This window comes from Tubulanus polymorphus, chromosome 5, assembly GCF_964204645.1.
Source record: "Tubulanus polymorphus chromosome 5, tnTubPoly1.2, whole genome shotgun sequence".
Lineage (NCBI taxonomy): Eukaryota > Metazoa > Nemertea > Palaeonemertea > Tubulaniformes > Tubulanidae > Tubulanus > Tubulanus polymorphus.
This window is the reverse complement of record NC_134029.1, coordinates 13,723,271-13,737,310: the sequence shown is the minus strand read 5'-3', so window position 1 is coordinate 13,737,310 and position 14,040 is coordinate 13,723,271. Positions and strand designations below refer to the sequence as shown.

The 14,040-nt window shown below is 27.9% G+C and overlaps 1 protein-coding gene across 1 annotated transcript; it reads left to right on the top strand.

Moving 5' to 3' along the window:
* The first annotated feature begins 723 nt into the window (after positions 1–723).
* Positions 724–1,182, top strand: LOC141906257 (uncharacterized). Its single transcript, XM_074795502.1, has one exon. The coding sequence runs from the start codon at positions 724–726 to the stop codon at positions 1,180–1,182; it is 459 nt and encodes a 152-aa protein (XP_074651603.1).
* The last annotated feature ends 12,858 nt before the right edge of the window (positions 1,183–14,040 follow it).

Sequence of the window (14,040 nt, the reverse complement as noted above, 5' to 3'; positions counted from 1 at the left end):
TTAGGTTTATACAGATGTAATTTTTCTTTATTGGTTACCGCGTTATATAAACTCATTGCATCATCAACTGATTGAAAATCTCTATGTGAAATCTTCTGATCATATAATTCCTTGTTAATATAATCCATATAGTTTTGTCTTTTTTGTCTAATAGTTTACTAAATTTGATTTCATACTCAATTAATAAGTCACAAAAATGATTGATAACATTTTCATTTCTATAATGATAATATTCACTTTTAATTAGTTCTGGGATTCTAGCGTGTCAATCAATTTTAATAAAAATATGAATTATAAATGGAGAGTAAACAACCACACAGTGAGAACAACAAATCATTTCTAGATAGAATATAAGATACTTCAAATGTCAAATCAGTAGAATATAAGTCCAGATGAAGGATTTGCGTACACCAAAAGAAAGGTTTTATCAAAGATAACTCGGATTTCTCACTCCATTTATCTTACGGTCTAAGATAATCATGCAAGAGATGTGGGTGGACGGTGTAGAATGGGACGAAGAGCTGAATCCAGATCTTGAGAAGAAGATAAAGAAATGGTTTGCAGAACTAGACGATCTGCACAAGATAAGAATACCTAGGTGCATACGAGTCGCATCGGAGGCAACACCAACTACACGCATTTGTAGACGCATCACAAGATGTTAACGGTGCAGTTGTATACGTGGTGTGCACGTACAAGGGTGCAGACGAAGTTTCAAGCCGAATGATCGCAGCTAAGTCTAGAGTCGCTCCTTTAATGTCTGGTAGCATACCAAGACTTGAAATGATGGGAGCTATTCTAGGATTGCGTCTGGTTGAAAGAATTGCTGAGGTATACGAGATGAATATGAAAGAAGTCATCTTCTGGTCAGATAGTTTGAATGTGTTATGGTGGATTAGAAACCGAAGTAGAACTCTGAAGACGTTTATAGCACACAGAGTCGGTGAAATTCAAAGTAAGACCAGACCAACACAATGGAGATACGTACCTACGAAAGCTAATCCTGCCGATTTAGCATCGAAGGGTATGACCGCAGATGAACTGGCGGATGAAAATAGTATATGGTGGACTGGTCCAAGATTTCTCGTGAAGAATGAAGACGAGTGGTCAGTGAATCGAGTCGAGACAAGCCAGGTAGCCAAACAAGAACTGAAGCAAGAATTCATCTCCAGGGAGACATAATTCACGATGCTTATCAAACTTAAAGAAACTGACGAAGATTGGCGTTTGAATCCAGAACGATATTCACAATGGAATCGTCTATTGCGCGTTCATGCGTGGGTACACAGATTCATCGACAATTGTAGAGTACCGAAAACTGAGAGGAGTGAAGGCGAGCTGTCTGCAGATGAGTTACTAAACATCGAAGAATAGATAATTCGAGGATATCAGATCGAAGGATTCAAAGAAGAATACTCCAGTAATAGGGAAAGTAGGCTTTCAGATCAGAGTACGAGAGTACGAGACACCACTCATCACCACAAGTAATTTTTTTTCCTTATAAATGGGAGAGAGTGAGTACCAGACAGAAAACAATAATGTTAATAAAAATCAATATTATTGCCCATATTGTAAAAAATACATCGATAAATCTAATAAATCTAAATATGAAAAATCTTCAAATCATATAAAAAATGTTATAGATTTTGAAACTCCAGAAAATTCCAATGTGAAAGAAAAGAACGATTAGAAAATATGAATGTGGATGAAATAAAATGTGAAGTTTGTAAGGAAAAGATTATTTTGATGATAAACCTCAACAAGTAAAAAAACCAACTTCAAAAACTAAATCCTTTTCAAATAAACCTTACATGGAAAATGTTAGAAATTATATTGATTCACTAGAAATAAAAGATACAATTGAAATATTAGAAAGATTACGTAGTAAAATTGGTCCTGCAGCTATTATATTTAGATTTTTTAAAGGTACAACAATAGAAGATTATAGTAAATTTAATGAAATAATAGAAAAAATACTAGATTTGATAACAGATGTTGAATATCCAAAAATTAGTATCTCTGGGAAAAGTAAGTTTTTTAAAGTCAGAAGATAAAATGGATTATAATATTCAAACACTTTCTGAAGAAATAATTTCAAAAATACAAATAAAAGAGAAGTTAGAAAAAATATTTAATGAATTTAAACGTCATATTGAAGAAAGATATTTTGAGGGTTCTGGCTTAACATTGAATGAAATTATATACTTAGATTTAAATGTTTATAATACAAAAAGAAATAAAACATCAAAAAGTAATAAAATGTTTAAAAATGATTCAAACTTTACAACAGAAAAGGATATTAAAGCATCATCTTATATTAAATTACCATTTACAACAAAAGCAGTAATAAATATTCAAAATGAAGATAATAAATGTTTTCAATGGTCAATTATTAGTTGCTTACATCCAACACTGGAAAATGTTTGTAGAATAACATATTACCGGAAATATGAAACATTATATAAAATTGATCAATATCCAGTAACTATAAAAATGATACCCAAAATAGAAAAAGTTAATAATTTAAAAATAAATGTATTTGAATTAATGCAATTACCAAATACAAAAGGTGAAAATATTAAAGATTATACATTGGAAGCTTTATATTTAACAGAATATTATGATGATGAAACAAATTGATTTATTCTTTAGAACAGAAAGTGATCACCATAATAAAATTTATTTATGTAGAAAATGTTTATCTAAATTTATGACTGAGAATACATTATTAAAACATAAAGAATTATGTGATAATAAAGATTTTTGTAAATTAATAATGCCAACGGAAAAAGATTATAAATTGAAATTTACTAATCAAAAATTTAAGAATATTGTTCCATTTGTAATTTATGGGGATTTTGAATCGTTGAATAAAGAATTAACCGATCAAGATAGAAAAGAAATATATAACAAAAAGCAATTATTAAAATCAATGGATAAAGGAAATGAATTAAATGAAGACACAACACAAGACCCATCCATTATAAATACAATTAAAAAAGTTCACCAAAGAGCTGCTGCTTATGGAATTTACATCAAATCAAATTATCCTGAATTATATGAAAGTGTAGTTAATGATTTTTGTGACAAAATGATTGAATTAGAAAGTGATTTTGCAAAATTATTTAACAAAAATAAAAGAATAGTTATGACAAAAGAAGATGAAATTGATTTTAATTATGCAACTCATTGTTGTTATTGTGAAAAACGTTTTTATTCATTTGATAAAAAAGTTAGAGATCACGATCATTTAAATTCAAAATATCGTGGAGCTGCTCATGAAGATTGCAATTTACAAGCTAAGAAAGTTAATTTCGTACCAATATTATTTCATAATTTATCAGGCTATGATACCCATCTATTATTTATAAAACAATTATCGGGAAAATTGGGCGCAATTAATCAAGAAATAGAAGAATATAATGCTATGAATGGTGTAAATGTAAGAAAATATGATTTTAAACTATTAGCTAAAACATCTGAAAATTTTATTTCATTTCAATTTGGTTGCATTAGATTTTTAGATTCTTATAGATTTCTAGCAAGTTCATTAGATAATTTATCAAAAAGTTTAGTTGATAATGATTTTATAATAACTCGATATTATTATCCAAATGAACAAGATTTTAAATTATTGAGATATAAAGGTGCAATTCCTTATTCATTTTATAAAACACACAATGATTTTAATGTAACAGAATTATTAAAAGATCAATTTTATGATCAATTAAAAGAGGAGTATGTGAAAGACGAAGTGTTTAATAGAACATTAAATATTTGGAACCATTTTAAGATCAAAAATCATGGTGAATTAGTTGATTTATATTTAAAATCAGATGTTATGATATTGGCTGACATATTTGAAAAATTTAGAGAGGTAAATTTGAATCATTTTAATGTTGATCCTTGTTATTGCTACTCTAGTCCTGGTTTAACCTGGCAATGTGGTTTAAAATACACAAATGTAGAATTAGATTTATTAAAAGAACCAGACATGGTTTTATTATTTGAAAAATCAATTAGAGGTGGAATTAGTGGTGTTATGGGAGATAGGTATTTTAAAGCAAATGATGAATATAAATTATTATATATTGACGCCAATAATTTATATGGTTGGGCAATGATGCAACCTCAACCATATAAAAATTTTATATTAACAGAAGTTGAAAATGGTGATAAAACTGATATGGAAAGCGAAATTGCGAGTTTAAAAGATGAAGCACCAATTGGTTATTTCTTTGTAGTTGATTTAGAATATCCTGAAAATATAAAGTTTAAAACAAGAAACTTACCTTATTGCCCAGAACATTTAACTGTAGATGATAGTTATTTAAGTAAATACCAGAAGAAAATAAAACCGAAAGATCATGTTTTTACAGAAAAATTAATACTTACTCAAAATAATAAATATAATTATATTGTTCATTATAGAGTGTTAAAATTTTATCTAAAACAAGGAATGAAATTAAAGAAAGTACATAGATATATTGAATTTAATCAATCGAAGTGGTTAGAAAAATATATAGATTTCAATACTCAACAGAGAACCATATCAAAAACAGATTTTGAAAAAGATTTATTCAAATTAATGAATAATAGTTTTTATGGTAAAACATGTGAAAATATTAGAAATAGAAATGATATTGAATTAGTAAATAATTCTGAACGATTAAGACATTTACAATCAAGTCCTAGACATTTAGGAAATAAAAGATTTGAAGATTATTTAACAGCAGTTAAATTAAAAAGAACGTCAATGAAATTTAATAAACCTATATTCATTGGTTCAACTGTTTTAGAAGTATCAAAATTATTAATGTATGATTTTTATTATAATGTTTTACAACCACTTTTTGGGGAAAAGCATATTGAAATATCATATTTTGATTCTGTAACAGCTGACACCCTAATATTATTAAAATGTAACGATAAAATATTGATAAGAAGAATTTCAGAAATAATTCCAAAACAAAATGAATGTTATATTTCATATGGTGAAAAAGAATTAATACAAATAAATGAATTAATGGATGTTTGGACAAGAAATGGATGGAAAAAATTAAAGAATATTATTAGACTTAAAACAAATAAGAAAATCTATAGAGTTAGAACTAAATTAGGGTTTGTAGATGTTACAGAAAATCATAGTTTGATTAAACGAAATGGTTATGAAATAAAACCAACTGATATAAAAATTGGAGATGAATAATTACATAAAAGATTTTTCCAAAGAATGAATCATATGTCATTTGATGAAATTATTGATAATATTTATAATATAGAACCTGAAACATTAGAAGAAAAAGAATATTTTATCAAAGGATTTGTCATGGGTGATGGTTCAGCAGGTGTGTATAAATATGTTTGGGGTAATAGATAATGTTGGTATTTATGCAATCAAGATTTGAAATTATTAGAAAGAATTAAGAAATTCTGTGAAGAAGTTTATTCTCATAAAACATTTAAAATCATAGATGTTATGAAATCATCAGCAGTTTATAGAATACTTGTAAATAATCCTAAAGATTTTGCTATAAAATATAATGATGAATTCTATATTCATGCAATAGTGAAAAGTGATACTTCAACAAAAGAAAAGATAGTACCAGATTATGTATTAAATGCAAAAAATAATTTAAGAAAGTGGTTCTTCATTGGATTCTATGCCGCAGATGGCACTAAAAAATTTACAAAGGATAAAAAGATAACCTTTGCATAGAAAGGAAAAGTTGCTATATCAGGATTAAATATATTATGCAGTTCATTAGAATTTAATATGAATATAGAATTAATTAAATCTAAACCAAATTGTTTTAATTTAAGGCATGTAGAAAAAGAATTAACAGAAGAAGTTAAAGATTTATTTGAAATATATAACCCATCAGATTATGTTTATGATTTATCAACTGAAGATGGTACATTTAACTGTGGATTTCCATTAATTGCCAAAAATACTGACAGTTACATACTAAAAATCAAGTCAAATGACAAAACAAAAGACTTAAAAACATTAAAACATCATTTTGATTTTAGCAATTATCCCAAAGATCATGAACTATTTAGCAATGATAATAAAAAGATTCCTGGTAAATTTAAAGATGAATTAGGGGGTGATGAAATGATTGAATTTGTTGGGATAAGAAGTAAAATGTATAGTTACAGAACAAAAGATCATGAAGCTAAAAAGTTAAAAGGAATAACAAAACATGTGGTTGATAAACATATAGAATTTCAAGATTATATAAAGTGTTTATATAACTCAATTGTAATGAAACATAAAATGAATTGTTTAAGATCAGAAAATCACGAGATGTACAATAATGAAGTTGAAAAAACTAGTTTGAATCCATTTGATGATAAAAGGCATATTTTAGATGATGGTATAAAAACATTACCTTATGGCCATTAAAACAGAAAATCAATATCATCATACTCGAAATCACTTTTGGCTTCTTCATTTTCATTTAATTGTTCTTGTATAATTTGTTTAGGTTCTTCCATTTCATTTTTCTCATTTAAATCACGTGTTATATTGTGCCACATTTCATCTCGCTCTCTTTGTTTCTTTTTGTTTGTTAATTCATCAAAATTATATGGAATTATAATATCGATGTTTAAATAATTTACAATCTTATTTAAAAAGAATTCATAATTAATTGAATCTGTTATTCTATTTTCCAAATGATACATAATATTTGATAATATTTTGATAATATTTGTTTGAATGTTTTTTTTATATTTTCCATATCTTTTTCTGTTAATTTAGGTTTTTCATAATAATCATTAAATAATAAATATAAATACATTTTCTTTTGTTTTGTGTTAAATGTTGATGGAATAATTGTTTTTATAATATCTTTTTTAGTTATTTCACCATTTTTATTTTCTATCATTTTCATTTTTTCAAGCCATTGCATATATTCTGGTGTATGATCTTCTATAGAAAATATTTTAAAAATTTCATCTAGATAATTTAATTTTGGTTCTATGAGAAAATCTCTAGTTTTTTCATCACCCCATAAATTCTTTTGCCATCCACATTCATTACAAAATAACACAGTACCTTCTTGTCTTAAGGTCGCATAATTACATTGTGGGCATTTTTGTTTATAATTTATTGGTAATAGATCTTCATTAAGCTCCTTGTATTTTCTTACGTTTTCTTTATGTTTTATTGTTCTATTATGTAGATTTGAATTACTTGTTGTAATAATCAATTTACAATATTTACAATAATATGTTTTTCTTGTTAATTCATTATATTGTTTTTCTAACTTTTCAACTGTTTCTTTATTATCTGGTAACGTTTTCTCATATTTTATTTTTTCTAATAAATTATTTTTTCTTTCATTGAATTCAGTTTCAAATTTATTAGAAATTTTATCTATATGTACTTTACGAAATTGATGATTCTCCAATCTTCTATATTTTCAGGGCTATATTTTATTCGACAAGGCTCACAGAAATGATCTTTTATATTATCCTTATCATAGAATAAAAAAGGTCTTTTCCAAATAATTTCAGGTTCAACTTCAACAGAATTACTATTACTTTCGTTACTATCAACATTAACCGTTGTGTCATTAATTCTACACTTCTCTGAATTTTTTTAAACATAATTTCTTGAGAATAATTTATTACATTTTGGACAGTTTAGTTTAGGGGGTTTATAATTTTCATCATGTTTTTTCATATGTCTAGCCATATTAGTTATATTCATTTATATAATGAAAAAATTACTCTCTACATCTTATAACTAATTCATAAATTACAGGAAAGTTATTCAAATCAATTAAATATCCATTGTGATTTCTTATTTCTAATTTAAAATTATTAAATTGAGGAATGCAAGGTTTAAAATCACATTCTGTTAAATTATCATTTATTTGAGTTCCAAATTGTTTAAAATTTTTTAGCGGTAAAATATTTAGTATACTAGAACTACAAATTGTTTCTTTAGTTGCTTCGAAAGTTTTTGTAGGCTCGATTAAATTGCAATAAATATAAAAGTGTGTAAAAGGTATTATATTTGAATTACCATCTATGTTTCCTGTAACAGTATCTGGTGCAATTCCTAGCAATTTAGCTAATGGTTTTTTTACCATAAATGCATGTTGACTTTCATCATATACCTTTATTTTAATTTTATTTGTGCTATCACTTTTTATAAATCTAATTAAAAATTTATCATCTCTTCTAATTTTCAACCGTGCTCTTCGATTAATTTCTTGAGCTAATGTTTCTAAATTATATAATCCTGGTTTTAAAATTATATGAAACCATTTATCTACATTTCCACTATGAATTAAAAAAGTATTATCTTCAATAGTTTTATCCGTTATATCATAAAAAGAATTACATAAACTTATATTAACTAATTTTAAATCTACACAATTCTTAAATTCTCTATCTAATTGAACTAGTAAATTATGAGATTTAATTATTCTTTTAATTCCGCAATTTATTTTACATATTTTCTTATTCGAAATCTATTTCATGGTGCCCCTTTTCATTCTTACCTTTGTATACGAAATAGAAATCACCAGAACATAATTCTTCTAGATCTTCACTTGATAATCTATGAAATCTATCCGGTAAATATATTCTGAATTTATATGTATTTCCTTTTAATCCTTCATATTCTAAGTGTATAACTAATTTATCTCCATATTTGTTAGTAACTCTATCAATATTTGTAATTAGATATTTCTTATGGATTATTAATTCTTTTAACTTCTTAAATTCATAATCTACTGATTTGACATTTGAAGTATCTTTTATTCTATCTAGAAATAATTTGTTATTCTCACTGTGTGCTTGTTTACTCTCCATTTTAATAACATATTTTTATTAAAATTTGATTAACACGTTAGAATTCTTTTCATTATCTCGTTCTCTTTTGTTTCTTCTCTTTTAAATTTTAAGTATTCATCTAAATTACAACCATAAGCAACTGTATGAATTACATCATCCAGAATATATCTTTTATCATCAAATGGGTTTAGACTTATCTTTTCAATTTCTTCAATAAACATTTCATGATCTACAGATCTTAAACATCTCATCTTATGTTTTCTAACTTCTTCATTGAATATACAATTGATGTAATCTTTGAAATGAATATTCTTTTCTACTACACTTTTGGTTATTCCTTTTAACTTTTTAGCTTCATGTTCTTAAGTTTTATATGAATACATTTTAGATCTAAAACCAATTAATTAAATCATTTCTTTACCACCTAATTCATCTTTGAATTTACCGGGAACTTTTTTATTATCATTGCTAAACAATTCATGATCTTTAGGATAGTTACTAAAATCAAAACGATGTTTTAATGTTTTTAAATCATCAGTTATGTTATCAGTTTTTATCTTTAATATGTAACTGTCAGTATCAAAATATAATATTTCTATATGTTTTTCTCCAAAAAATGGTTGTAATACATTATAATAGAATTCATACATTAGTAATTTTGATAATTCTAAAACTGAAGCGCCAACATAGATTGGTTTATTAAATTTCATTGATGTTCTTCTCATTTTAACTGCGGCTAAATTTTCATCAAATATTCTGTTACCAATGAACTTAGGATATGATTGTAAATGTCTAATTCTTTTACCATTATTAACTAACTCAATATCATTTCTATTTCTAATATTTTCACAAGTTTTTCCATAGAATGCATTATTCATTAACTTGAAGAAATCTTTTTCGAAATCAGTTTTAGCTTTAGTTCTCTGTTTGGTGTTAAAATCTATATATTTTTCTAACCACTTAGATTGACTAAATGCAATATATCTATGTACTTTTTTTAGAATCATTCCTTGATTCAAATAAAACTTTAACATTCTATAATGTACTACATAATTATATTTATCTTCTTGAGTTACCATTAACTTTTCTGTATGAATATGATTTTCGGGTTTAATTCTTTTTTGGTAATTTGATAATTCTTCATGTGTTACAGTTTTATGTTCGGGGCAGTATGCTAGATTTCTAGATTTAAATTTTTTATCTTCAGGATATTCTAAATCTAAAATAATTTACTTAATCTTATTTCATATTCAATTAATAAGTCACAAAAATGATTGATAACATTTTCATTTCTATAATGATAATATTCACTTTCAATTAGTTCTGGATAATCAGATTTTATATATAACCCGAAAGCAGCAGCTGATTGATGAATCTTTTTAATAGTATTTGTTTTTGGTCGTTCTTCAGAATAATCATTTTCATTAGAATTTAATTTCTTTCTCTTATAATATATTTCTTTTCTATCTTGATCAGTTAGTTCTTTATTTAATGATTCAAAATCTCCATATATTACAAATGGTACTTATTTTTGTAATCATATTTTTTGAATTCTAATATTTTATCCATTTCATTTGGTAAAACTAATTTACAATAATCATGATTTTCACATAGTTGTTTATGATTTAATAATGTACTTTCATAACTGAATCTATGTAAACATTTTCTACATAGATATATTTTATTATGGTGATCACTTTCTGTTCTAAAGAATAAATCTATTTGTTTAATCCACATATAATGATTCTCATAATATAATATATCTTTAACATCGTTTGAATCATAATCTTTTGATAGGTATAAAGGTTCTAATGTATAATGTTTTATGTTGTTACCTTTTGTATTTGGTAATTTGATTAAATCAAATACATTTATTCTTAAATTATTATCTCTTTCTATCTTTGGGATGTTTTTAATTATAACAGGATACTTATCTATCTTATAATTATTTTCAAATGGTTTATAATGAGTTAATCTACAAATATTATAAGTTGCAGGATGTAAACAACTAATTATTGCCCATAGAAAACATTTATCATCTTCATTTTGTACATTTATAACAGCATTAGTTTTAAATGGTAGTTTAACATAACTCGATGCTTCAATATCTGGTTCTTTATAATATGATACATTATTTTCATCAATTGGTTTTGATTTAGTTAACTTATTATATTTTGTGTTATAAACATGTAAAGTCATAAATATTATTTCATCAAATATTAAACCAGATCCTTCAAAATATTTCTCTTCTATTTTAGTTTTTACTTCATTATAACATTTATCTAATATATCATCTATATGTTGTTTATATATAATATGTTGTGAATGAGAATTTATATTATATATTGGTTTATCTTCAGATTTTATGAATTTAACTTTAACTGATATACTAATTTTAGGATATTCAACATCAGTTATTATTTTTATTATTTCTTTCATATTTTCTAAATGTTTTTTAGTTTCTTCTAATGTTTTTCCTTTATGAAATTTAAACTCGATAGCTGCTGGGCCAATATCACTTTTAAATGCTTCGGTTATCTCTATATCTTTTTTATTATCCAATAAATTAATATATTTTCTTACATCTTCCATGTATGGTCTTTTATTGTTTAATTTATTTTTCATGCTTTTAATTGTCTTCTGTTTCTTATCATTATCTTTATCAAAATAATCTTCACCTAAAATATCATTATTCTTATTTCTAATATGACTTTTTAGTGTTACACTAGTGAACCAGGTTCGAATTGTAAGTTTCATGCCGATTGCGCGGCGGTTTGTTTATGTTGGTACTATAGAGCCTCGTATACAACGATTACATGTACTATAGAACCCTGACAATTAGTATCCATTGATAGCATGTGATTGATAACAAAAATGAAGCATCTCATGATCTGTAACATATAATTATACGTTTTAAGATATGCGAAACCATAATTCTATTTGACGGTAGGCACTAAGGATATAGGGTATAGCAAGGTTTTTATTAGCATTATTATTAGCACGAAGATATTAAAGAAATCAACCAGTTATGGATTTCAGTTAAAGGTATTTTAAGTATGATTAGTTGTGGGGTATTCATTTATTATGTACGCATTGTTGGGTGGGAGGGTATCTTATTAAATTGCATGCAATTGTAAACAAAAGGGGATGGGGTGAAATAGTGTTGCGTATTGTATGCACCTTAATGTATTTTAAAATGTAATTCTGCTCAGGGTGTAACATATGAGCGTGTGGATGTGGGCTAGGGGGGTTGGTCCGCGAAATGTTGGTGGAGTACGTGCGCCGCATGGTCGGTAGTAAACTTACATACAAATAGGTACTAGGAAAGGAGGTGGGTCTAAGTTTTTGCGTACGTTATAAATGGATAGTCCCTTGGTAAAAAGTCTCTGCCCAGGCCGGTTGTGCTCCATAATCTGTGCAAACCTGAGTAAATACTGTTTGTGATTGTCAAAGTCAGCATTAGCCCACGTCAAACTGTATTGTTTTTCTTTAAAAAAAATTACGCGAGAAGTTCATTTTTTATTGTCAGGTTTGTTTTTAAGGACATTGAATCTTTTTGTCAAAGAGCTGATGCCCTTTGGAGGAGTGGTTGGCCTCATTTTCCGATACGCTGAATCGTCTGTCATACTGGACAACTGAATTTTTTAGGTGTCTTTTAACTTCCACGTTCTGGACAGCGGACAGCTGTTGACAGCGTTTGGTGCACGTATGCATCCTCACTTGCCAAGGTTTGATGGCCACCCGCTGGAGCTCACGCCAACACAAACCTGTGCTGCAAACCCTTTACTGGTCTACTACATCGCCCACGATTTTTCGTGCGGACAGGTTCCCACTCAGTATACATATCAGATGCGTGGTATTTATAGAGCAAACGTTGTGCCAGGAAAAACGCATCGGATTGGCTAGAATATAGACTGGTAGGCGCTGAGCGGGAACCTTTCCACCCGAGAAATCGTGGGCGATGTAATAAGAACAATAGAGGGTTTGCGGCAAGGGTATGTGATGGCGTGAACTTCCGCGGGCGGCAATTAAAACCTGCCAAGCGAGGATGCCACGTTTGGTGCAAATGTCTTCATTTTAGTCGTACAAATGTAGATAGTTGTAGTTCCCATTGCGTGGGCTTGACTAACGAAGATCTATCCACGTCAGTTTATTCGCCAAAATAAGGTGTGGTGACAATTTTAAGGTGAATCGATGAGTGCATAAGTGATACACAGCAGAAAACGGACACCCAGTGTCACGTACAGCGATAAACAACTTGACCCCAGACACCCAATCTTAAAACTGGCTTCAATTTTCGCAAAATGAATTGGAGCGCGATGTCAGAGTGGAACGTTTTTAAGGGCCATACATTCTTTTAGACAGGACCAACCACTTTACCCTCTACTACCATCCCCGTACACCACAGTAATTCATAATGAAACACTCAGACACTCCATTGGTTTCATAGGTCTTTGAAATGGTTACATAACTAATTCCCCAAGGTTGAATTAGACTAAAACTATGCACTACTAAACGAAAACTTCTCGATACGTTCATAGAGAAATAATAAAATGATAAAAAGATGACGATATGGTTAGTATATCAATGCGGGTGGGGGGATTTTAATTCTTATTAAAAAAACACATTTATCTTCGAGCTATGATGCGGGAGGATGGACATTATTTTCATCTAATTTTCCGATGATTTTTCCGATGCGGGCGGGATTTCAAAATCATGAGAAAAAAATGCATTTTTGGCCTAATAGAAATCGCACATTTATAGATGAAAAGTTCGTTTTATTCGTCGTAAATACGTACATTTGTCGGCATAGTCGTAACTGGAGCTTCCCCGAAGTGGTTGCGAGAAGAATTCCATGTTTGAAGTAAGTTTTGTAAAAGTGCATAGGTCTTCGTTTTAGTTTTGCGTGTGTGGGTGTTACTAAAACTATGCACTACTAAAACGAAGACCTATGCACCCAGTTCAATTTTGGTTAATGGCGAATAATTAATCAGTCACAATAACGCGTACTCCTACAACAGTGGACGGGATCCGATCAACCCGGATAACCGTTCGATTCTAAGATGTTTTTTGAAAAATTTTGGACAACTTTATAAAATACATGATATCCTACTCGGATATCACTCGAGTCAGTCATACCATTACGGTCCCGAGATGAGATCCGGCTCGAGCGGAGTGTAGAATATTAATAGAAGAATAGAATCCTAAACATTTATTTGTGAAAAT

What these genes read in the sequence shown, in the direction of transcription:
- LOC141906257 (XM_074795502.1), top strand. Translation starts at nt 724, where the DNA reads ATGATCGCAGCTAAGTCTAGAGTCGCTCCTTTAATGTCTGGTAGCATA.